This window comes from Penicillium manginii (genome assembly GCF_028828005.1).
Source record: "Penicillium manginii strain IBT 31320 chromosome Unknown utg000002l:1.0-5564898.0:1.0-5567710.0, whole genome shotgun sequence".
Lineage (NCBI taxonomy): Eukaryota > Fungi > Ascomycota > Eurotiomycetes > Eurotiales > Aspergillaceae > Penicillium > Penicillium manginii.
Genome location: NW_026643103.1, coordinates 5,026,542 through 5,049,649, shown reverse-complemented (window position 1 = coordinate 5,049,649; position 23,108 = coordinate 5,026,542). Strand labels below are relative to the sequence as shown.

The window sequence follows — 23,108 nt, the reverse complement described above, 5'->3', positions numbered from 1 at the left end:
AATAAGCATAGTCTTTTTTTGTATATTCATTTGTTTAAAGGACTCTGAAAATATAAAATCAGATACAGAATATATATTCTACTTGACTTCCCAAAATAATACTATATTGTAAACAGTACTAGTATTCCTACTATTACTCTAGTACCACTCGGCAGCTTGTGATGTGCCTGTGCCTGCCCGCGATCATGTGTCCCGAGATTATGCCATCGTTGCGCTTCCTCCTTTCCCCTCCTCCCCCTACACGTTCCTCACACCCATTTCTCTCCTTTCTTCTTTCTGGGTTGTCCAATCATGGCTCCCACTCTTATCCCATTTAGGGACATCAATTTACATGCCTCACCCTCCCACTATGCCTTCACCTCGCCCTCATCCCCCCCCAGGCTCCAACCCTCGTGGTGGACAGGCCGACGGGTGACCTGCGCTTGAACGATGGCCCCCTCTCGGGCGCAAAGCGCATTTCAAGTATTGCCGGCATTTTGGGAATTTTGAAATTGAAGCTCGGTAAGTTGCGACAAGCTACCATTGCGATTGCCATGGCGATGTGGCCACCCCCAACAACCTCTGCTGACCACAACAGACAAATACATCGTCGTCATCACCAAGGCACAGCCTATGGGCCGACTCCGCGGCCACATGGTCTACAAGGTCGCCGCTACTGAATTCCTACCCATGCGAGAACGCCCTCTCCACGATCGAGATGAAGACACCTACATTGCGCTCGTCAAGGAGCTGCTCCGAACCGGTCCCATGTACTTCTCATACTCTCTCGATCTCACCAACAGCTTCCAACGTCAATCGCAAGGCCCCGCCAACACCCCTATGTGGAAGGGAGCTGACGATCGATTCTTCTGGAACCGATTTATCCAGTCCGACCTGATCAACTTCAGCCTGGGACAACAGGAGACCAGTGGCGTTCGCTATGGCCCGCAACCAGGTGTCGACCCATACATCCTTCCAGTCATGTTTGGTATGATGCGTATCACCCCGGCCCGTGTCAAGTCAACATCTTTCACATTCGCCCTGATTACTCGACGATCGAGACACCGCGCTGGAACTAGATACTTCTCCCGGGGAATCGACGAGCAAGGCAATGTCTCGAACTATAATGAAACAGAACAGGTCGTTATTTTGAATGATGCTACAGGTGGTCTCTCAGGTTTCGCTGGAGGCCAATCGATGGCCAACGAGAAGACACCGCAGGACCTCCAGGTGTACTCATTCGTTCAAACTCGCGGCAGCGTTCCTGTGTTTTGGGCCGAGGTCAACAATCTCAAGTATACCCCTAGGCTTCAAGTGCGGGGGGTCGAGACTGCCGTCGAGGCTGCTCGCAAGCATTTTGCGGAGCAGATTCGCCTGTACGGAGAGAACTATATGGTCAACTTGGTCAATCAAAAAGGCCGCGAGGAACGCGTCAAAAACGCCTACGAACAACTGGTCCGACTCCTGATTTCCTCTTCCAACGAACGTATCGAGACTGATAAAAGAACTCCCGAAAAGATGCACGTCTTGGAATCAGGTTCGAAGCAAAAAGAGATGGATCGCTTGCACTACGTGTATTTTGATTTCCACAACGAGACCAAGGGTCTTAAGTGGCATCGCGCCGAATTGCTCATGGGTCGACTCAATGATGGACTGAACCAAGGTGGCTACTTCCGTGGAGTCGAGCATCCAGGTTCTCCCAGCGGACAATTGGATATCCGTTCGACTCAATCCAGTGTGGTCCGAACCAATTGTATGGATTGCCTTGACCGAACCAATGTAGTCCAAAGCATGCTTGGCCGTTGGGCCGTCACTCACCAGCTCATTGATGCTGGTGTTCTGCGCCACGGTGAAACAGCGAACGACGACCGCGAGTTTGAGGATCTGTTCCGTAATATTTGGGCCGACAACGCTGATGTCGTTTCTAAATCCTACTCCGGCACCGGCGCTTTAAAGACCGACTTCACTCGCACGGGCAAACGCACACGAGCCGGTGCTCTTCAAGATTTAAACAATTCCATCACTCGATATGTGCGAAACAATTTCTTGGATGGTCCCCGCCAGGATGGCTTCGATGTCTTCTTGGGTACCTACCTCCCATCGGATACACTGCCATCGAGTATTCAAATGTTCCTGGACCGACGACCGGTTGTGATCCAAGCTGTTCCTTACGTCTTCTTGGCGAGTTTGTTTTTGGCCCTGCTTGCTCTATTTACGAGACAGTCACCTGACTCATCTGCCTGGCCGCTCCGTCTGTTTATGGTATTCTGGTTCGTCGTCACCGCTTACTGCTTCCGCTTCATGTTCGAGCATGGTATGCTCTATGTGAACTGGCCCAAGCTCAATACTCCCGTTGCCGGCGCCGAGGGATTCCAAGACGCTATGATCAAGGCACGCACCGACCCTGTCATTGGCCAGTGGCTCCCGTCCAAGAGACACCAACGAGGTGTTAGCAATGCCCGCCTGGTCTTTCTCGAGGAAGGAAAGACCAGGGTTGAATAAATTTGCTTCTTTCTCACGCTCACCTCCCCACCATTTTCTTTATCTCTATCTTTACCCTTGAACCCCAATACTTTACACAACCCTACACTTCATGGCTGTATGTTTTAACTACTATTGCTTCTCCACAGGCTCCTACTACCTAGCCATTTTTTTCTCTTTTGTTCCCTTCTTTTTCTGCTGGCATTGGCTTTGCTACCTATCGCTGCATGATACATTTCTACTTGTCGTGGTAGACCACGTCGGGGGTGGTGGCGTAATTTACAATTGAATTCGATGCTGCATATTCTTCAAAATCCAAAGTAGCACTAGTAGTGCTGTACTCTGTACATCCTAGGATACTTATAGTTCATACTTCATGTTAGCCTCAGATAAGCTCCACCATAGATAAGGCACGTGATATTCCCGCAGACCGAACGGTTTCCCGAGGAGAGCGGCACTTCGGTAGAGCAGAACCAGACAACCTTATATCTTTGAGCCGCCGGGGTTTCGTTGCGATTATCCCTCGCCTGCTCATTTGAATCTCGTAGGAACGGGTATCCCTTGTCCATGAGAAGGATCTGGACATCTCTTCGCTGGTCCAATCCACGGCGGCGAGTCTCGACTCACTCGCCCGCCATGACTCGCTCATATGAGGTATGCGTTCGAACTCTAGGCTAGCTCTGCGGCAAGCATTCCGCGAGAGATAAACCTTTGCGCGGTCTATTTATCACCATATCTAACATCTAATGCTCCTTAGGCTGCCATCACGGCGCTCAATTCCTTGCAAACAAACTATGCGATCGTCGAGGAGCTCCGGAGGTCTACCTCTCGGCAGGAGATGAATGAACGCTCACTGCCAGAGACGGTGGAATGGCTTCGTCGCATTGGCTATACGGTTCGTAGTACTCCTTGTTAGCCATTGGGAATGGCTATACTGGACTCAATGGACTGACTTTGAAGCTTCCCCGCGCCGATTAGCCCTCCGACCTCAATCAATTAAATGCCGTCCACGTCGCAGGAACCAAGGGAAAGGGCTCGACTTCTGCTTTTATCTCCTCGATCCTCTCCCAGTACGCCGAATCCTCGCCCGGTCTTCACAAGATCGGTCTCTACACTTCCCCGCACCTCCGCTTTGCGCGCGAACGCATCCAGATCAATAATGCCCCGCTTTCCGAAGAGCAATTTGCCCGCTACTTTTTCGAAGTCTGGGACCGCCTGGAGGATTCTGCTAAGATTGCAGGCGAGGACCCCACGTCGCCGGGGACAAAGCCCCAATATTTCCGTTACTTGACGTTGATGGCGTTCCACACATACTTGAGTGAGGGTGTAAACGCCTCGGTGATCGAGTGCGGTATCGGAGGACAATACGATTGCACCAATGTGATTGAGAAGCCCAAGGCGACCGCCATCACTAGTCTTGGAATTGACCATACTGCAATGCTGGGGACTACAATTGAACAGATCGCATGGCACAAGGGTGGTATCATCAAGTCTGGTGTGAGGGGATTCGCCGCTCCTCAGCCCCCAAGCGCAGAAGAGGTATTGGCGAAGCGGGCCGAAGAAAAGTCCACAAAGCTGGACATAATTGCAGATCATCCTGATCTCCGTCCTGGTACTAGTCAAGTCAAGCTCGGGTTGGCAGGTGACTTCCAGTATACCAATGCGTCCCTGGCAGTTGCAACAGCTGCAGAGGTCTTGAGAAAGACCGGAGTCGCCGACATTTCTGAAAATGTCATGTCGGAACCCCTACCAGCCAAGTTTACAGCCGGGCTCGAGAAGACACGTCTGGGTGGCCGCTGCGAGACTCGATTCGAGAAGAATGTCTCATGGTACATTGACGGTGGGCACACATTGGAAAGTATCCGACTAGCCGGCCAGTGGTTTGCCTCCAGAATCCAAGCAGACTCATCCTCCAGCGACATTGCCACGAAGAAGCCCCGAATCTTGATCTTCAACCAGCAAACCCGCGACAGCACTGCTCTAGCACGCGCTCTCCACGAGACACTGGCTAAAGCACTCGGCGCCGAAGTCCCCTTCACACACGCTCTATTCTGTACCAACATTACCTACAAACAAGCCGGCTACCGGCCCGACTTGGTCAGCATGAATACCAATGCGGATGATATCGAACGTCTCAGCGTGCAGAAATCTCTCGCCGAGGCCTGGAACTCGATTGACCCCCATGCGCAAACGCAAGTCTTCGGCACGATCGAGGAGGCTGTTGATTTTGCGCGGAATGTAGCCGCAGAGGAACGCAAGGTCCTGCAGAAGGATGAGGCGCCGGTCATGACATTTGTCACTGGTAGCTTGCACCTTGTTGGTGGATTCCTCGATGTGGTCGAGACAAAGCCGTTCGTTGAAACGGCATGATTAGCCGATGACGAATTTTAGGCTTAAATTTTTGAATTTATCTGACGGGCGGCCTGGAGCTTCGTGCCCATTCTGGTTCTTGTATCAACACTTGCCATCTGATTCAATACATGGAGGCGGTTAAATAGAGGTGTTTTGTGGATTTCAACAATCGAGATTCCTATATAATACAAAGTATTTACCCACGTATAACGGAAATGTTTTATGGCTTGTATGTGTGTGGGGTGAGGATGACCATCAAGTTGTTTGACCCGCATCGACACTAGTCGGAATCAGAAACGTATCTTTCTATTTTCCTAACTTCAAGTTAGACCGCCGTAAGCGATTAGAACGAGGCCCTTTTGAGATACGGAGTAGAATAGGCCACGTCGAGTGGCTTTCATTTGTGACGGGAGATTATGCAGTAACTCAGGTTTGACAAGTTGTATACTAGTAGTACTAACTACATGAGGATGCCCCGCTCCTTGTACATTCCTCCTATTGGCTCGCAAATACATGACCTGCCGGAGGAAACACCCAATCAACGCAATCGATACAATACCAAATGAGTCGGAGAAGTAAGCAACCAGCCCTGCACTCTATACACCCATCACGAAGCAATAAATCAAGGAGATTTGAAAGCATAAATAGGGAACAATGACCCCCTCTTTTCTAACCAACTCATTTCACTGCCTCACATCCTACCATATCCAATATAAGAGCCGTCAGAAGTAGACATGCCTTCTTATCTTGTCACAGGTGCCAGCCGTGGGCTCGGAGTCAGTACCTTATATTGACTGATTGACTTGTCACCGCAATCTAACATGAAAATATTATTTCTAGTTCGAATTTGTTCGGACGCTTTCCCAGGACGAAAATAATACTGTCATTGGTCTCGTCCGCAACAAGGCCGCAGCCGAAGCAAAGGCTAAGGAAGAGGCACTGGATAAAGTCCATTTCGTTGAGGGCCAATACACTGACATCAAGTCTCTGAAAGTAAGGAAACTGCCATGATTTAAATGAATTCCTAGACTAACACTTTATAGGCAGCTGCGGAGGTGGTGAAAGGCATCACCGGAGGCAGTCTTGACTATCTAATTAACAATGCCGCGGTTGTGTCCCATGTTAGCGAATTCAAGACCCTCGGTGACTTGTACGTGTCGATCACGGGGCAGAGAAGGAAAAAGTGCTGACCGATGACAGTGACGATGACTTCGATGCCATGGAGAGAGATATCCTTGAATCACTGGAGATCAACCTGCTAGCCGTCATAAAATCAATACACGCTTTTGTGCCTCTGATTCGCAATGGCAAGGCCAAAAAGGTCATAACGATCTCAACCGGAATGGCAGATCTAGACTTGATCAATTCGACCGAAGTGACCTTTGCCAGTCCCTACGCCATCAGTAAGGGTGCGGTTAATGTCGCAATTGCCAAATACAATGCCCTTTATAATAAAGAGGGTATCTTGTTCCTTGCTGTTAGCCCTGGTTATGTGACAACGGAGCGAAATACAGGTAGGCCAAAGGATCCCCGGAGACTAAAAAAAATAATGGCATAGGACTGTACTTACTATTATGTATAGAAGAACCCTCACCCGAAGATGTCGAAAAGATAGCAGTTCTTGTTAAGAAATTTGTCGAGTATGCACCGCACTTCCAGCGCCCCATAACCCCCAAGGAGTCGGTTGCTGCTGTTCTTTCGGTTATGAACAACGCCTCGATCGAGAAGGGCGATGGTGGCGCGTTTATTTCGCATTTGGGAAACAAACAGTGGCTTTGAAATAAAATGGGATCTTGTCAATAATTTCGAAATGAATCTCATTTAGAAGACTATTTACCTTTTTAGGAGGTGGATATTATGTGGATGTATTTCAGCCGTGGAATACAAAGAGCTACTGCAGCCCCGCCCCATACCATCATGATACTTGACAATACAAAGTCTACCCCTCTTTTCCGCTTATTTTGTGAGCTTCTTTGAGCTTATTTTATTTTCTTTGACGATCTATTCTCCCCGTCCATCCATATTGAGACAGCTATCTCCGCATCAAAATGCCAAAAACAAAACAACGAGGTCCCTATCGTGTAGGGCTTCCGTCACAGCGGGGATGTTGGACATGTCGCGGTAGGATGAAGCATAACCAATTTATCTGACTCAGAAACGGTTGCGAGTTCAGCTCACGCAAATCCTGACCTCACTTCGCTTAGATCGGAAAATATCGTGCGACATGCGTAGGCCGGGATGCCGCAAATGCGAAGCCTCGACCCGCAGATGCGAGGGATATGGTCTCCGTTTGAGTTGGCCAGCACATGGATCCCGCAGATCGATTGAACATTTAATTCAACAATATGCGAACTCTGGGCCAGGCGGGACAACATATACCCGCTTCATCAATGCGTTCATGGCAGATATCGAGCTGTTTTACCTGCAGGACCCGCAGTTTGCTGGTCGGTAGTTCCCCTGTGCTGATCTTTCTGCTTGGATAACCGGTGCATTGCTGACTGAATTTGGTGTCTATTTTAATAGGAAAATTACCAGTTCGTGATCTGGGACCTCTTCCACGATCAAACTTGGCAAAGGCGTGGTCAGTTGTCGGCGACGGAAATCACCTTATGACATTTTGTATGGATGGATAAGCACCCCTCTATCCGGTAGTATGCCGAGATTGACTAAATCGATATCTAGTTATGAGCACAGTTGTAGGATCATTAACCCTCATTCGAACCGATGGTTATAAGCTCTGGGAACTTTTGTTCAAGCTTTCGTTCTCAGATGATTCACCCGCATCAATGGCCGTCTTACGCGCAATGTTATCACTGGCGTACTTATATCGACACGGACATGGCAATGAGGCTCTTCGACTCAAAGTAGCTGCTCTCAACTCCTTGGGCCTAGCTATGAAAGAGAATGTTACGGGGACAAGAGAGATTTACCAACATGTCGCGGTTGGAATGCTGCTTTGTGCTTTTGAGGTAACCGTTTTCTTCAACTCAGCGACCGGGACAAAGGACTGATAATTTTAGCTATTTTTACCATCGGAGAGCTCTTTCCAATGGCCGTTGTATCTCTCTGGAGCCAAGGGCATGCTCCATAATATCTGCGAAGGTGGACATCCCAAGTTGATGGAGGTTGACCATCTTATAATCTGGTTACACTATCATGATATCCTGGGAAAGTTTACATCTCGGCATTGGCGAGTTGATTCGGTGGAAAATGCATCTTTATTCAAAGTACCGGGATGTGCTTCAACATTGGTTTCCTCGATAGCGAACGATCAGGTGAGTTACAAAAGTCCACACAACTGTTGATGAATAGAAAAGTATGCCAACTAGAGTTTGCAGGTTCTAGGGATTTCTGGATGCTCAATAGAAATGATAGACCTTATTGCTGAGATATCAGAGCTTAGTATCAATGATGCTCAGTACACAGATCAACAAAAAATCGATTCCATTGAGCATCACTTGATGACGATCGAGCAGGACACCACGTTTCTCGGCGAAAATAATTCGGCGGAGGAGGTAGAACATGGGAGCAAGATATCTCAGCTTTACCGACTAGCAGGGCTGGTATACTTCGAACGGGCTTTGAAGAAATCTTTCAACAGTGGCAGGCTGGCGAGATGGATTACGGAAGCCTTCGAGATTATCGAAAGGCTGGAAATCTGCGAGCGGCCGTTCCCACTATTCTTCATCGCATGCGAAGCGCACACGGATACCCAGCGAGAAATGATTCTCTCTTTGTTCGAAAAGACCCAAAAAATATCAAGCCAACGCAGGCTTCATTCTGTCCAAGGCATGGTTGAGTCAGTATGGATACAAAGAGACTTATCGTCAGACGAGAAAGGGATGGAATATATTGATATGCTGGATGCTGTCATGTCTTCTCATGATCAAATGCCGACATTAGCATAAAGTGATATATATTTATCGGTTCACGATTCATAGATTTTGCCTCAGCAGAATTATTGAGTTTTTATAAAAATCCGTTAGTATAAGATAGACCCTGATTTTCGGGTGAACAGCCGCAGCCGCAGCCGATTCTCGTTTCCGAGAAATTGCCGTCTCGGCCGAAGGTTTGCTTCCCCGGCCTCGGGAGTTCGGGCAAGATACCCCAAACATCACGACACAACCCGACTCGTAGGAATCAGTCAATGTTCATTTAAAAAGTGAGTGGAGAGAGAATATTCCCATATTTCAATGCCATTCGGATATAAATGGGGTAGATAAGATGCTACATATGATGTCTAGTAGCAGTCATTTTGATACCAGCCTGAGTAAGGCTTCATTTCATTCATCGACAGCATGTTTCATAATGCCGATGCCAGAATACCCCCGAGATTAGTTTGCCCCGAAATGCCGAGTTTCTGGGTATTGGGCGGATTTTGACTAGCTAGCCTGACAAAGAAATACCGTTAGGCTTGAAATTTCTTATGTTTTAAATCCTAAAATCAAGTCAATTTGCTACTTGTCTCTTCTTCCATTTGTCGCCTCGGTTTTCAGATTATTCAGCCTATGACCTTGGAAATTTATCACCCAAGGTGCATCTCATCGGGTTCCCAGGTATTTATCCTCGCAAACATAATAATCTTTCCGTCGACATAACTAACAAGCTGCAGCCAGTACAGCCAACTTCATTTTCCAAGTCTCTGATTCCGAGCGGGACCGACACAATGATTATAACTCGCGGCTTTTCTTTAACAAATTTTGTGATCGCAAGCTCAGCATTTTGCTTTCAAGTTTTTGTTCTGTACCCTTGGCATCACCAATTGGACGATGAGTTTAAACAACTGAAAACCGAGCATCTCCGGTTATTGCAGGAGGGTGAAAAGAACCGACTGGAGGAATTAAGGAGCATTCGAGAGCAGCTTGGCCTCCTGAGTACTAAGAAGGATTGATGGGATCAAAATCTGGAAATCTGTCCAGCGTCTTCTCGGGCAGAAGCACCCGTCAGCACTGGAAATGATGTACAGTATCATCTATGTTCCTAACTTTTATAGAAGCCTTAAGTTACCTAGGTATTCCCTCCATTGAAATTTGCTCGATATTTGAAGTTATATATACAAGATATTCCAATTTTATCATGCGTTTCTATTTGCGGAACTCGAATATCTTGGTAGTCTGGTGAGAGATGTGCTCTCTGGGGGAGTGTTGTTTGCCTCTTAACAAATCAAATACAGCAACTGGTCCTTTTTATCACGTTATTTCCCAAGAAGGCTTTCTATCACCTGAGTGCATTGATTCTCTTCATCACCAATGCTCTATTTATACTTTCTCTCTGGCAATTTTTGTTTAAATGGCAATAAAGCCCCCCCTGTGATTCCCAAGGAAAGTTTAAAAACCCCGAGATTTCTCCGACCAGTTCCCCCGCAAATTCGCCCGACAATCCAGCCGAGAAACATCACCCCAACTAATTCCTATTCGCATTGACTAAATCGTTCAGGCTTCGGTTTCATTGATACACTGCCAATCAAACTAATTATACCTTACACAGAAGGGGGCCCCCGGGTCGAGATCCACTTGCTCTAAATGGCGAGACCACGAGCGTGTGACGCATGCTCTCTTCGCAAAGTCCGGTGCACAGGGTCACTACCTTGTCCGAATTGTTCAAAGACCGGATTCAAATGTTCCTTTGCAAAGACTCCCAGAAAATCGGGACCAAAGGGGCCTCGTCATGCAACTCGGGCTCGTGTGAGTGCGCATTTGCAGAGTCTGGACAAAGAGATAAACAGTACCCCATCTCCTTTCCTACCACCTTCTGCACCAAATGAGGGTAATGATTGGAGGGACGGGCACTTTTCGAATTCACCTTTATCATCTTACAGTTCGCCACACGGGACATGGAAGTTCCCCTTCTCGATAAACGATGTATTTGCTTATCTGGAGATATACAGACAAAAAATGTATCCAGTATGGCCAGTTATTGACAGCGAGAAGCTGAGTTGCGCTATCGGTGCAAATGAGAATGACCACGAAGCGTATGCGTTAGCTTTCGCAGTATGCGCTGGAACGGGTGCACAATTGCAACCAAAGTCGACCACGCAAGAATGGAACACGTTCAACCTCTCCGGAGAAATGAGTCCGATTGCCCTGGCGGACAGATTTGCTGCCGAGGCTGAAAGATGTCGGTCCAGATATGACTATCGTGAAAGCTCAACTATCGAGTCTATATTGGTTCCTCTATTTCTTCATTTCTACTACGGAGCAAAGGAGAAGAGGCAGACGGCTTCTTTCCTATTACGTGAATCCGTGTCGCTGTGCCAGATAAATGGGATGGATAAAGAAGACACCTATCGACATTTAAACATTTCAGAGGAAAGCTACAGACGACGTACCTTCTGGCTTTTATATGTGACCGAGAGGGGACATGCAATGCAGCATGGAACGCCGATATGTCTCACGAAATCCATTTCTCTCCCCTCAAATGACACACAGAGTTCGCAGGTGTTGGAGGCTTTCCACAGTCTGGTTCAACTATTTGCTTCTGTTGACGGCGTACTGGTGGATTCTGATGCGGCTTCTCAGAAGCATGATAATCGATGCAGTAGAGAAAGACTTGTCCGAATACAGCATGAACTGCGACGAAACGACCAGTGGCCCATGGAGTGGAATGAAACCCAAAGGAGTGATGTTTCAATTACGCAGCAATGGTTGAGGATGCTGGTTTGGCAACTTTCTCTCAGCAATGTCACGATGTCAAGCGAGCCAGGGGACGATAGTATGTCCTTTGCTTACCCAGCTCATGTGTCAAGAGATGCACTGCGCTCTATATCAACCGTTTCCTTCGATGCTTTAATTGCACACGGCCCGGGAATGGTAAGTACCAGAAACCGCCATAAAACTAGAGTGCTTTCATTGGATGCTGACCAATTGCACTACAGCAAGTTAAAATATGCGACATCACTAACACACTTCTTGACGTAATTACATGTGTGCATTCGCTACCACCGGATATGTTCATTCAAACGCGTCAAATCCTTCACCAATTTTGCTGCTATCTTGCGAAGCTGAATGGAAGCCAGGAGGGCTTGGTACAGATCCGAAAGAGATTGATCGAGTCGAATTTGATGGTTGAGCCAGTTCTCGAGCTCCGAGAAATATCTGAATTGCACTACGACGAGGATGAACTTATCAACGACAAGGAAAATATTTCTCACAATGGAGAAAGCAGTCTGTACTAAATGACATCGCCCGGGCGGCTTAAGCAGAAATGTCTTTTTCGCCCATGTGAACCACAAAAGCCTCGAACGGTCTCAGCGTGATAGTCTCTCCCCGGATATCTGCGACATGAAGCTTTTCATAGTTGCCCACCAGGAGCTTTCCAGCAGCGAATACCGATTTCACCTCTGCTGGAATACTCCATTTCACATGTTCCTCGGAGAAATTCGAGACCACCACAGCTTTGCTCCCTCCAAATTCCCTGGCATAGACGAAAAGATCCTCGTTGCTCTCATCAATAAGAGTATATGACCCATAAACAAAAACATCAATACAAGTCTTTCGAATATTCAAGATACTCGCCCAGTAGTTGAAGATACTGGTCGGGTCAGATACTTGAGATGAGGCGTTCCACTTTTCATAGTCATCATTGGTATCAATCCAAGGCTCAGTACTGCCGGCGGAGAAATCGGCGAACTTTCCTGGCCCCCATTGCATCGGAAGGCGCCCGTTATCTCGAGACTTGAGGCGCATTTCTGTCATCGTCTGGCTATGGAGCTTTGTATCTCCGGGAGTTCTTTGAGTGAGCTCATTCCAGTAATTGATAGCTTCGAGGTCTCTGAGCTTCTCAACCTTCCAAGTTTCAGGCAGGTTCGTCATTCCAATTTCCTGTCCCTGGTAAATGAATGGAGTCCCACTCTGGAGCCCCAGGAAGGTGGCTAGCATTTTTCCAGAAAGGGAGCGAAATTCAGGCTTTTCAGATCCAAACCGAGAGATGCTACGCCCTTGGTCGTGGTTTTCCAGATATAGGGCATTCCATCCGTTATTGTCGTACATAAATGATTGCCACTTGCTGACGACGGACTTCAAATTTTTCAACTGGAAATTCCCGGGAGAAAATTTACCTTGAGGCCCATGGTCAATGTCCATAATCTCGAATTGAAATGCCATACCGAGCTCCTGTCTTTCGAACTCGACCGCTTTCAAGATCTCCTTGGGATCATAGACGGAAGGCATCTCGCCCACGGAAAATGCATCATACTCCTTCAGAATGCTTCCAAGCTCTTGTAGGTATTCATGAATTCTTGGTCCACAGGCGTAATACTCTGCGCCTTCGGGATATGGCTTAGATGGATCGGTAATGGGGACGTCGGGAAAACGTTGGTCTTTGCTGATGAAGTTGATGACGTCTAACCTGAATCCGCTGGCGCCCTTGTCAAGCCAATAACGCATGATTTTGTGAACAGCTTCACGAACCTTTGGGTTCTCCCAATTGAGATCAGGCTGCTCTGAAGCAAAGAGATGGAGGTAATATTCATCTGTTTGCTCATCATATGTCCAAGCAGGTCCTAGAATGAAAATTTAGTGATTAGGGGCATGGTAGGGCTTAATGAGAAGGCAGAATAAGACAAACCTGAGAAGTAGGAGCCCCAGTTATTTGGTGGGTGTCTGACACCATCCGCTGTGTATCTTGGCTTTTTCCAGATGTACCAATCACGAAACTCGTTTGTTTTCGAAGTTCGCGATTGTTTAAACCACTCATGCTAATTTGATCATTAGACGAGGATTTCTCGACAAAGACAGTCAAGCTTGGAGACATACTTGATCGGATGTATGATTTACGACAAGATCCATGACATATTTCATGCCACGAGCCCGAATGCCTTTAATGAGCATCTCAACATCCTCCAGGGTTCCATATGGGGGATGAATGGCGTAATAGTCGGAGACATCATACCCCATATCCACCTGAGGGGATTGGGAAATAGGGGAAAGCCAGATTATGTCAACACCTAGGGCTTTGATATAGTCAAGCTTTGATATGATACCCGGAATATCACCAATCCCATCGCCATTTGAATCTTTGAAGGAGGCAGGATAAATTTGATAGACTGAAGATTCCTTCCACCAAGCCCTCCCGCTCGCCAGTTGTTCAGGGGAGCGGGATTGAACTTGTGTCTCGGTGGTAGTCATTTCAAGCGTCGGAAATTGGGTTATAATTTCTTAGAAAACCGAGTTAATTTACGCCATGGCTTGTGAACAGAAGCCAACAATTTATAATAATGCCGAATTGCACATGCGTGCAATGTCTCAGAGCCTAGAGCCCAAAACCCGATATTTCCCCCGACTATTTCTCCGAGAGTCATTGCGCGCGGCGGGGAACCCGGTTCGAAATTGGATAGTATTCAACTCTAATAGTCTGTATTTCCGAGAATGTGAAGAGGGGTCAAAATCATCTCGCCGATAATTCTCCCGACAATCTGGCCGAGAATTTCCCCACTTTGAATAGCTCCAACCCCAACATCTGGGCTGACCCCGGAAAACCAAGGAGGTCAAGCCTAGCGAAGGCTGAATGGGGGTTTCTACTACCAATTACAGTTTTTCGGCTTCAATGACCCCATCAATGCCTCAATTTTACCCCAGACGTTGTCAGTTCAATCGCGCGTATATAAAGCGCTTCATGGTTTCTACAAACCTCCGAGTCTTCCTCGTCAGTCAGGAACATCTCAATCACCCAGTTGTTCTTAGCTGAGCATTCGAGATCTTCCAGTCTTCTCTTTTGTTCGTCATTCTGTCTTGTTCAACATCATGGTTGCAAATACAGTTGTGACAACCTCTGGTGAGGATGTATATAATTCACTATCAAACAATACCCATGAGCAGTGGACCAAGGATGCTGGTCTTCGTCGTCTGAACTTGGGCGTTGGGTTGATGTTCACATCGGCTGCTGCCAATGGGTATGATGGGAGCTTGATGAATGGTCTATTGGCCTTACCATTATGTGGGTGTCTGGAAATATACTTCTCTCAACCCCCCCCGCTGACCATCCTACAGTCTTGAAGGACCTCGGTGACATCGATTCAAATCTGGAAGGGCTCATAATTGCTGGTGTTTCTCTCGGGGGCACCCCGAGCTTCATCCCGGCTTCTTACTTTGCAGATGCCTTTGGGCGAAAGAAATGTGTCGCCCTGGGTTCGACAATAATGATATGTGCCGCGGTTATCCAGGCCGCTACAAACGGTCATTGGGCATTCTTTGGAACACGTCTTATGATGGGCGTTGGCTTGGGATTTGCACAAACAGCAGCTCCTCCTCTGACTACGGAGATTGCCCATCCACGCCATCGTGGTACGATCACGGCTATATTTCAATCCACTTGGTATTGTGGTGCGGTACTCTCTGCAATCGTCACCCTTGCAACCCTATACCTTTCTAGCTCTTGGTCCTGGAGAATTCCATGCCTAATGCAAGCTTTCTTCCCCCTTCTTCAACTAATTGGATTGCTTGTTGTTCCGGAAAGCCCGCGTTGGCTTATATCTAAAGGACGACAAGAGGAGGCCCTGGAGATTTTGGCTCGTTATCATGCGAATGGTGATCAGACTGATGAGCTCGTTCTATTTGAATATCGTGAGATATGTGAAGCCATTGACCACGAAAACTCGATAGCGGAGAGCAGCGGATGGTCGGCATTCTTTGCTACTCGCGGTGCTATCCATCGCTTAACAATTTGTGTTCTGGTTGGCTTCATGATCCAATGGGCTGGCAATGGTAAGTTAATACCTAGTAGTCGACATCATGCAACAATCCGTAAATCAAGAATATTGCTAATGTTCCGAGTAGGAATTGTTTCATATTACCTCGCGCCGATTCTCAAAACTGTTGGAATCACGAGCTCAAGTCAGCAAGCAGGAATTAATCTCGCTTTACAGGCCTGGAATGGCCTGTCCGCTCTGGGAGGTGCTTTCGCAACGGAGAAATTTGGGCGCAGGCCACTATGGCTGCTATCGACTGTCATGATGCTCGTCTTTTTCGGATTAGTCACAGCCTTGTCAGGGATATTTGCGGAAAAACATATCAAGGCTGCCGGTAGCGCTTCCGTGGCAATGCTGTTCCTGTTCTTTGGCTCTTATGCCCTGGCCTACACTCCTCTCTCCATCGCCTACCCGGTGGAAATTTTGCCGTACCACCTGCGAGCCAAAGGATTGTCTCTTTGCTTGACTGTGGTATTTGCTGCCGGCTTCTTTAACCAATATGTCAATCCAATCGCCTTCGCTGCTCTTGCCTGGAAGTTCTATTTTGTTTATGTGGCCTGCCTCGCTGTGTTTCTCTTCATCATCTATTTCCTGTTTCCAGAGACGAAAGGTCGCACCCTGGAGGAAATTGCCGTTGTCTTTGATGGTGATTCTGCGCCGCTGACGTCGAGGTTCGACTATGAGAAACAGGCCTTCCCTCAAAAGGCGAAATTGCCGAGCAAGACAGAGATAGAGCATGTGGCCTGAGAATTCGATAAGAGGATATGTGTTTTGGAAAATGCGAAAGTGTTATATACAGTTCCAATATACAACCAAATGTTAAAAGGTCGTCGGTCTATCATACATTTAGAGATACCATAGCCAAAGCTGCCTCCTGCCTGGATAAGGCCTGTGTCGTAGAGAATGTGAAGGGGGGTGTTAGTTTTCGAACGCACGAAGAACCGCAATACCTGCGGCTGAAAATTGTGCGACATGATTATGTCCTATTCATTGTTAGTTTGGTCTTGCAAAAGCCTCAATGCCGGAAGTATTGGTAATAACATACCGCCGTATAGCACACGCTCCCATCTGACCGTCTTGACCGCATATTTGCCCTTCTTTCCAGCCACTTTGCTTTCCCAAACCTTCACCTCCTTGCTCCGCCCCGCTTCAATATTCTCGTAGATTAGAGCCCCGGGGGCATTTGGGGTACCCTCGCCGGTAGCGGCAGCCCAGACACGTCGACCCTCATACCACGGAATTTCAAAATCGTTGAGGGCATGGACCACGGTTAGGTCAAGATTCTTCTGAGAGTATTCCAAGCCGGATGCATCCGGCTTCACAGAGCCAATACCCGTGAGTCGTGCAACTCTTGCAGCCGTATCCCAGTAGTCCACTACATGGCCCATAACCCAGTTCTGGAAGCGAGGATAGCCAACTAGCGGCGATAGCATGGGAGGAGTGAGACCTTTGATACTATATGATTGGATCAGATTCGGCAAGCTGCTGAAAGATGCTATTAAGATGACACCTGCGAAGGGTTCGGCATCTTTAATAGCTGGCTGGATGGCATTTGGGTCAGGGGACCCGAACGCAAATCGTTCGGCCACAGCCGCAGTCACGGCGGTGCCTAGGCTTTGCCCTGCAATCACAATCTGAGAAGGGGGAATTTTGTAAGGGCCAGCTGTGAGATAATTCAGAAGCGATACAGCGTCGGTGATGACGCCCTCTTCCGTCGGGCTTCCGGTCGAAAGGCCAAAGCCGCGGTAGTCGATAACAAAGACATGGACGGGATTAGACGGAGTGGAAAGGGCCAACATAGAGCTATATATCTGAGGTCGCGAGGCGGACGCAAGATGAGCGGCATTTCCGTGAACTATAATGTCAGTTAGTTCATGTGGACTTCTGGAACCCTCTCAAAGACGTCTGTCCTCCACGTACAATAGACCACTACTCGAGCATTCGCGTCGTTGGCCAATAGTTTGAATGCAGCTGTTTGTGTATAGTCCGCAGCGGGGCCAGAAGGCGGGGTTTCGGAAAGCTCCTTCTCATGTTGGTAGCAAAGGTGCAGAGGCAACAGGTGCCAACCATATATGGTCTCGTTATCTGGAGTCTCCAGATTGAATGGCTGGACCTGGGTATCTAGGAGAAGTCAACAACTGCTCGCCATCGGGAACATGGATGGCATACTCAGGAAACCGAATTGTTCGACCTGGTTCACATCCTGCCACAAAGTCGGGTTGATCTTGTTGGCGTAAAGGAAGCTGACAGTTACATGTCAGCGCAAGCACCCGCCCAAGATAAAGAGTAGTATCAGTACGTACAGTCGCTGGACTTGAGTATAGGTCAGAGAGTAGATGAAAAGCACATAGACCAGCCCGCCAGCTGCGAGAGACCAATAGGCCTTTTTGAATATGGGCTTTAGTTCGACCATGACTGCCAATTTCCCAATTTCCCTAGGGGAGTTGGAGAGGAGGAAGTGCTGTCGGGGTAAAGGTAGTATTTAACTCGGCGGAGTTGCTGATAAGCCGCGACTTTATCGCGTCACGCTTTTTCCCCCTTCCACCTCCGCTACTTGACTACACCACCACCCTCACTACCTCCACTACCGCCATCACCGCCTCCTTCATTCCATTCACTGGCCTCTAAATCTTCGGTTCCAGCCTTGCATGGACTAGTCTCAATGGCCGAGAAGCGCAAGCTGCCACCACGCGCCGGGCGCGAGCCCGCGGCCAAACGAAGAGTCTCCGAAGCCGTCACAGCAACACCTCAGTCGCAAAAGAAGAAGGCACCTACGCCTCGAGCTCCATCTCCACCACCACCACCACCAGAGCCAGTCGAACCGCCATTACCTACAAAAGTGAAGGATGCGGAAGTCTTGCCGGTTACGCGCGTGCGCCAGCCCGACAACTTATCGGACAAGGAATATCAATCTATTGCAGAAAGGTTAGAACCCTATATTGCACAACTCATATCAAACCTACGAAGACTAACGTAAGCTCATAACCTACAGCGCCGTCCTCCTCATTTCCCTGGAACGATCGAAGAAGAAATGGCTTAGCGAAGGAATATTGGTGAGATACTACACGAAACCGAAGAAGACGAAACGCGAGCAAATCGAGAAGAACAACCCCCCGGAAAGAATCCATGACTAGAATCGGGCCCTGCGATGTCACCATTGGGCCCCATCTCTTCGACGCAATGATATATACTGTGAAAGACCCAACTGCACCCCCGCAGATCCAATATGCACCTCCGCAGCGGCCTATGGTCCATTATGGACACCCAAACTCATTCCAACAATACCAACCATATCCGAATACACAAAAACGCCCCCCTTATCCCTCTACTCCGACCGGTCGACCTGCGCAAGGATACCCGGGAAACCATCAACCGCCTAGTCAGCAACGTGGCCCGCAACATCCCCCAAATCAATCGGGACAGCGGCCTCCACAGACACAAAATGGCCAGCCCGGGCAGCCCGCGAAAGCAAGTCCAGATCCTGTCATTCAGATGCTTGCTACTAGGGCGGCAGCAGATCCCGAACTCAAGGCTTTGATGAGAGTGGTTGCTTCCAGCCAGGCTTCTCAGGACCAACTGCGCGCTTTCCAGGCCCACATTGATGAACTCAATGCGATTATCAAGGCAAGAGAGCAACAGGAACAAAGGCATCAAGGTTCCATTGGTACACAAGGACGACCGCAGGCGGCAGCAACGCAACCCGCAACGCCCGCGACACCCGCGACACCCGCACCCCAAAGCAAGCCTACCCCAGCGCCACCCAACTCCCAACCCAAGTCTGCTGCGGCCGCCCATCCACAACCTCAGGTAGTAATACCCAAATCACAACCACCTGCTCCATCGCAAACTCCCTCCAAAGAGCCTCAGCAAATACCATCAGCACCCAAAGCCCCAGAGCCGACCACCACAACTACACCCAAGCCCGCACTGAAAGGCACACCGCAAGCTAGCGCTGAGCCTCAGAAACCGAGCCAAAATGAAAATGGCCAAGCCGCGAATGCTTCCCACACCCCGGCTGCCACGCCTGTGGTGAAACAAGAACCAGCTGTAACTGGTCCGAGTAATCCCCAGGCTATCCCTGCAGGGACAGCACAACCACCACCTGCAGCATCTACTTCATCTGTTGCTCAAACTCCGGCTCCCAATTCCACGTTGGTAGGGACGCCTCAACAGCAAACCCCCCTCAGCCCGCCCTCCCCAACCTCCTGCAAACTACCAGCAGCCGCCGCGTGCGGGACCGCCATATCCACCTCATCAACAGACGCCGTACACCCCTGGGGGAGCCCAGGCCCCTCTTCAGTCACGGCCGCCTCAATACAGCTCGCCCGCGCCTTATTATCGTCCACCGGGACCGCCCCCGCCTCCCGCGCGCGTTGGTTACAAGTCCGTCGTGTTTGAGTTTACATCACCCTTGACTCCTTACGGAAGCAGCACCTCAGGCCACGCTGGATCTGGTGATCGCTATCTCTTCCCAGAGCATACAATTCTTGAATGGCTTCCAAATGAATGCACCATTCTAGCTTCCTTCCTAGTTGTTCGCAAGGTTGATCCAAATACTCCTTTCCCTATTGAGTCTGCAACAGACAATACCACGAGCCGCAGCAAAGGCAAGGGTACATCTAAGTCCAAGTCCAAGAAGAAAGTCGAGGGTGGAAAAGACTCCAAAGAAGCCCCTGGAACCCCGACACCTGCCCAACCTGCCGTTACGGACACACCTCAGAAGCAAGAGCCCTCTGACAAGCCGGATGTCAAAGCCAACGCCGCCTCGACAGATACCCCTGGCACCCCCAACCAGCCCGCCGTGAATGAAGCGAACCTCAAAGAATACTGGCAGCCAGTCACTTTCCGCATCCATGCTCCCAATCCCAAGATCCTCGAGCCATTGACTCGAGTCGTCAAGCCGGCGGAGGAGGTGCGCAAGTACATGAACGAAATCATGGACCGGGCGGAGCGTGCTCCAGATGGATTCCCCGCTCTGCGTTTGCCGCGCGAAGAGGCGCGTGAAGCATTTGAATCAGAAGGCACCCCTGCTTCGGGGACCAATGGCGCTGCAGGCCGCAGTCGCCCTTCACGGGCGGCTCCCGTCAAGGAAGAGGAATCCGAGGTTGAAAACCTTGTCGAGGTCGAGGAGGAAGAGGATCTTTTGGAGTTTTATGGTGCGCCTAGTGGACTTCCTCCTCTGCGTGTCTAGGCCGCGGCGGCCTGGTAAATCAAGTTAGATCAATCAATTGTACTATTATATCCAGGAACAAGAAGTTATATAACCCATGTTTTCCTGCTTGATCGAGCATTAATCTGTCCCTACATCAAAATTTACGAGTTGAACGAAACCCAAGCAAGAAGAAATGAGCATGAGGTTATTAGTATTCAAAGAGTTTCGCCTGTAAACAACAAAAGCACCCAATTCCGTCTGGTCTAGCTACTCACCAACAACTATCACGTCGATTAGTTACTACCTAGGTAGCACAAGTAGTTACCAGGAGTTATCTAGCCATCATGCTGTCCATGATCCGTAATAATCCCCGCCGTCTCCAACAACCACCTCGCGCTCTCCTTCGCCGAATCTCCACCCCCAGTGTTGATATTAACATTTCTCCTGCGCTCCGCCTCTCTAGCCTCAAATTCCCACTTCGCACGCTGGATTTTCACCGCATCATCCTCAGCACCGGATCCCTGCTCGTTCTCTGGACCCGGGACAACACCCCAGATCTCAAGGGTATAAATATCAATCTCGACCCTTGTCGAAAGCTCATTCGCCGAAGCCGTCGTACACGGCAAGAAAACACCCTCATGCCCGACAGGCTCGGTGTAGAATTGCGCCGTTTCAAGATTCACGTCTATGAGTAGGCTGCCCGCACCATGTGGTTTTGGAACTGTGTGGGTCGTGCGTGAAGATGGCGGAATTTGGCAGCCCAGCGCGATGCCAGATGTTGTTGAGAACCAGGCTGCTGGGGTGTTTGGTTGCTTCTCTATGGATGGGGACGGGTTTCCTGGTAGGACTTTGTGCTGCGGGTATAATTGGAAGAGGCATGGAAGAGGGGTGGAGGATGAATATGAGGACGACGAGCCGTGCGAGGAAGGCGATTTCCAAGCGTGGGGGATATAAGCGCCCAGCGTTATCAGGTCTTTCTCAGAGTCCGAGTCTTCGGGGGGCTCCTTGTAGGAGGAGGAGAGATGGTGATTGCCAGGTCATCACGTTGTGGGAGAAGGAGGTTAGCGAAGAGCCGTGTGCGGCTGTTGAGAATACCGGGTGTAGGCGGACGCCGCTGCGAAATAGATCGATTGAGGGAGATGAAGCTGGCAGGAAGAAGGAAATGTGGGAGATGAGGGTTGAATTGAGAATAGAGGACTCGAAACTTCCCGGCAACATGATTGAAGTTGGCGGAGGGGTCTCCTGGGCCTTCTCGCTGGTTTGTTGCTCAAGAACAGCGTTGCTATTTCGTTTTTGCGAGAGATTCAGATTCCTGCTAAAGAGCATATGTTCGAATAGCGGTGTCAGGGGGTCAAAGAGGTATGGCAAAGACGAGGATATCGTGCGAGCGAATGCTCTGTATGAGATACCGCCACTGTTTTCTTCCGGAGAAAATGCTGAAATGACCCAATCTGCCTCCTTCTGAATCTCGACTACCTTCTCGTTGCTAAGTTCAGACGTGTATGTCTTGACAGACTCTAAAGACTTCAAAGGCGAAATGACAAGTAGCAGCATTACAAGTCGACGGAATGTATCAAGCGAGATGCTAGTCTCGTAGACAGTCCGATCCACTCGGTGATCATGTTTAAACACCTCAATCGCATCAAGTGACTCCAATGCGGCGAGCGCAAGGTCGTCGTCTTCGTCTTCATCGTAGTCGTCGTTTGCGGGCTCATCTATTGTAAAGCCAGGAACATGCGAGTTCAGATGTCGAGCTTCGGTCTCTTCATCCTTTGGAAAATCCTCACCTTCCCCAGTGTCTTGCTGAACAATCGGTTTTCTTCCAACATCCGCAAGACTCCCGAATAGCAATTTAATCCGGTCCTTCCGCCCTCGTCGGAGTGCTTTGCCATAACGCTCCGTCAGCAACACAACCACTTTTACCATTGCTTCAAACGTCAAAACGCTCGGAGCAAGGGTATTTTGGAACGGAAATGCTCCCAAATACGAGACCATGCGGAAGATGACTGGCCCCGCATCCAAGGGGTTTTCGTGGGTTGCCGCAAAGCTGCCGTCTGGGATACCAAGGAAATCGGAGAGTATTTTTTCATTCCAGTATCGGAAGCCCCCCTGCTCCGCAGCACGGGAGTAAAAGTTGTCTTTGAAATGGGTGAGCTCTAGCGGGGTGAAGCATTTTGTTGCAAACCGCTCCGCAAGCACGTAGCTTAGCTCTTCTATTGAGAGGGTCAGATAATGTCTGGTAAGATGCGTAGAAAATAGCCCGGAGACGACAGGTACAGTTGTTGATGTTCAAGCACAGCCAGAGGATTCCCACTGAACAGGCTATTCAACCGGGGAAAATAAACATACTAACCTGGAGATGCTCCGCTATACTCGCTCGACTGACCCGCGCCCATTGTTGTGGAGGATGTAAATGCGGGGGGGGATTAACAAACTGCCTCGACGTACTCGATAAACTAC

At 49.1% G+C, this 23,108-nt stretch overlaps 11 protein-coding genes across 11 annotated transcripts; 8 read left to right on the top strand and 3 right to left on the bottom strand.

The window, feature by feature from the left end:
• Window positions 1-291: 291 nt before the first annotated feature.
• N7533_003183 (putative phosphoinositide phosphatase (Sac1)) lies at window positions 292-2,481 on the top strand (the record flags this gene model as incomplete). The annotated part of the gene is made up of 3 exons (XM_057099833.1): window positions 292-294; window positions 381-501; window positions 578-2,481. 3 exons carry the CDS (start codon window positions 292-294, stop codon window positions 2,479-2,481), a joined length of 2,028 nt encoding a protein of 675 aa, XP_056964969.1.
• A 615-nt stretch (window positions 2,482-3,096) lies between these two features.
• On the top strand, window positions 3,097-4,830 carry N7533_003182 (tetrahydrofolate synthase; the record flags this gene model as incomplete). The annotated part of the gene is made up of 3 exons (XM_057099832.1): window positions 3,097-3,114; window positions 3,218-3,355; window positions 3,439-4,830. 3 exons carry the CDS (start codon window positions 3,097-3,099, stop codon window positions 4,828-4,830), a joined length of 1,548 nt encoding a protein of 515 aa, XP_056964968.1.
• A 716-nt stretch (window positions 4,831-5,546) lies between these two features.
• On the top strand, window positions 5,547-6,591 carry N7533_003181 (Short-chain dehydrogenase/reductase SDR; the record flags this gene model as incomplete). The annotated part of the gene is made up of 5 exons (XM_057099831.1): window positions 5,547-5,588; window positions 5,653-5,805; window positions 5,856-5,962; window positions 6,013-6,326; window positions 6,395-6,591. The coding sequence occupies 5 exons, from the start codon at window positions 5,547-5,549 to the stop codon at window positions 6,589-6,591; spliced, it is 813 nt and encodes a 270-aa protein (XP_056964967.1).
• A 1,007-nt stretch (window positions 6,592-7,598) lies between these two features.
• N7533_003180 (transcription factor domain-containing protein) lies at window positions 7,599-7,823 on the top strand (the record flags this gene model as incomplete). The annotated part of the gene is made up of 1 exon (XM_057099830.1): window positions 7,599-7,823. The coding sequence occupies one exon, from the start codon at window positions 7,599-7,601 to the stop codon at window positions 7,821-7,823; it is 225 nt and encodes a 74-aa protein (XP_056964966.1).
• A 357-nt stretch (window positions 7,824-8,180) lies between these two features.
• Window positions 8,181-8,720, top strand: N7533_003179 (transcription factor domain-containing protein; the record flags this gene model as incomplete). The annotated part of the gene is made up of 1 exon (XM_057099829.1): window positions 8,181-8,720. The coding sequence occupies one exon, from the start codon at window positions 8,181-8,183 to the stop codon at window positions 8,718-8,720; it is 540 nt and encodes a 179-aa protein (XP_056964965.1).
• A 1,986-nt stretch (window positions 8,721-10,706) lies between these two features.
• Window positions 10,707-11,986, top strand: N7533_003178 (fungal specific transcription factor domain-containing protein; the record flags this gene model as incomplete). The annotated part of the gene is made up of 2 exons (XM_057099828.1): window positions 10,707-11,621; window positions 11,687-11,986. 2 exons carry the CDS (start codon window positions 10,707-10,709, stop codon window positions 11,984-11,986), a joined length of 1,215 nt encoding a protein of 404 aa, XP_056964964.1.
• A 19-nt stretch (window positions 11,987-12,005) lies between these two features.
• N7533_003177 (glycoside hydrolase family 13 protein) lies at window positions 12,006-13,937 on the bottom strand (the record flags this gene model as incomplete). The annotated part of the gene is made up of 3 exons (XM_057099827.1): window positions 12,006-13,312; window positions 13,378-13,507; window positions 13,566-13,937. 3 exons carry the CDS (start codon window positions 13,935-13,937, stop codon window positions 12,006-12,008), a joined length of 1,809 nt encoding a protein of 602 aa, XP_056964963.1.
• Window positions 13,938-14,552: 615 nt separating this feature from the next.
• On the top strand, window positions 14,553-16,243 carry N7533_003176 (uncharacterized protein; the record flags this gene model as incomplete). Its single annotated transcript, XM_057099826.1, has 3 exons — window positions 14,553-14,745; window positions 14,799-15,512; window positions 15,585-16,243. The coding sequence occupies 3 exons, from the start codon at window positions 14,553-14,555 to the stop codon at window positions 16,241-16,243; spliced, it is 1,566 nt and encodes a 521-aa protein (XP_056964962.1).
• A 171-nt stretch (window positions 16,244-16,414) lies between these two features.
• N7533_003175 (alpha/beta hydrolase) lies at window positions 16,415-17,909 on the bottom strand (the record flags this gene model as incomplete). Its single annotated transcript, XM_057099825.1, has 5 exons — window positions 16,415-16,479; window positions 16,542-17,351; window positions 17,417-17,617; window positions 17,666-17,739; window positions 17,800-17,909. The coding sequence occupies 5 exons, from the start codon at window positions 17,907-17,909 to the stop codon at window positions 16,415-16,417; spliced, it is 1,260 nt and encodes a 419-aa protein (XP_056964961.1).
• A 249-nt stretch (window positions 17,910-18,158) lies between these two features.
• N7533_003174 (uncharacterized protein) lies at window positions 18,159-20,687 on the top strand (the record flags this gene model as incomplete). Its single annotated transcript, XM_057099824.1, has 3 exons — window positions 18,159-18,469; window positions 18,631-19,651; window positions 19,716-20,687. 3 exons carry the CDS (start codon window positions 18,159-18,161, stop codon window positions 20,685-20,687), a joined length of 2,304 nt encoding a protein of 767 aa, XP_056964960.1.
• A 296-nt stretch (window positions 20,688-20,983) lies between these two features.
• On the bottom strand, window positions 20,984-23,044 carry N7533_003173 (uncharacterized protein; the record flags this gene model as incomplete). The annotated part of the gene is made up of 3 exons (XM_057099823.1): window positions 20,984-21,652; window positions 21,693-22,861; window positions 23,002-23,044. The coding sequence occupies 3 exons, from the start codon at window positions 23,042-23,044 to the stop codon at window positions 20,984-20,986; spliced, it is 1,881 nt and encodes a 626-aa protein (XP_056964959.1).
• Between the last annotated feature and the right edge of the window lie 64 nt (window positions 23,045-23,108).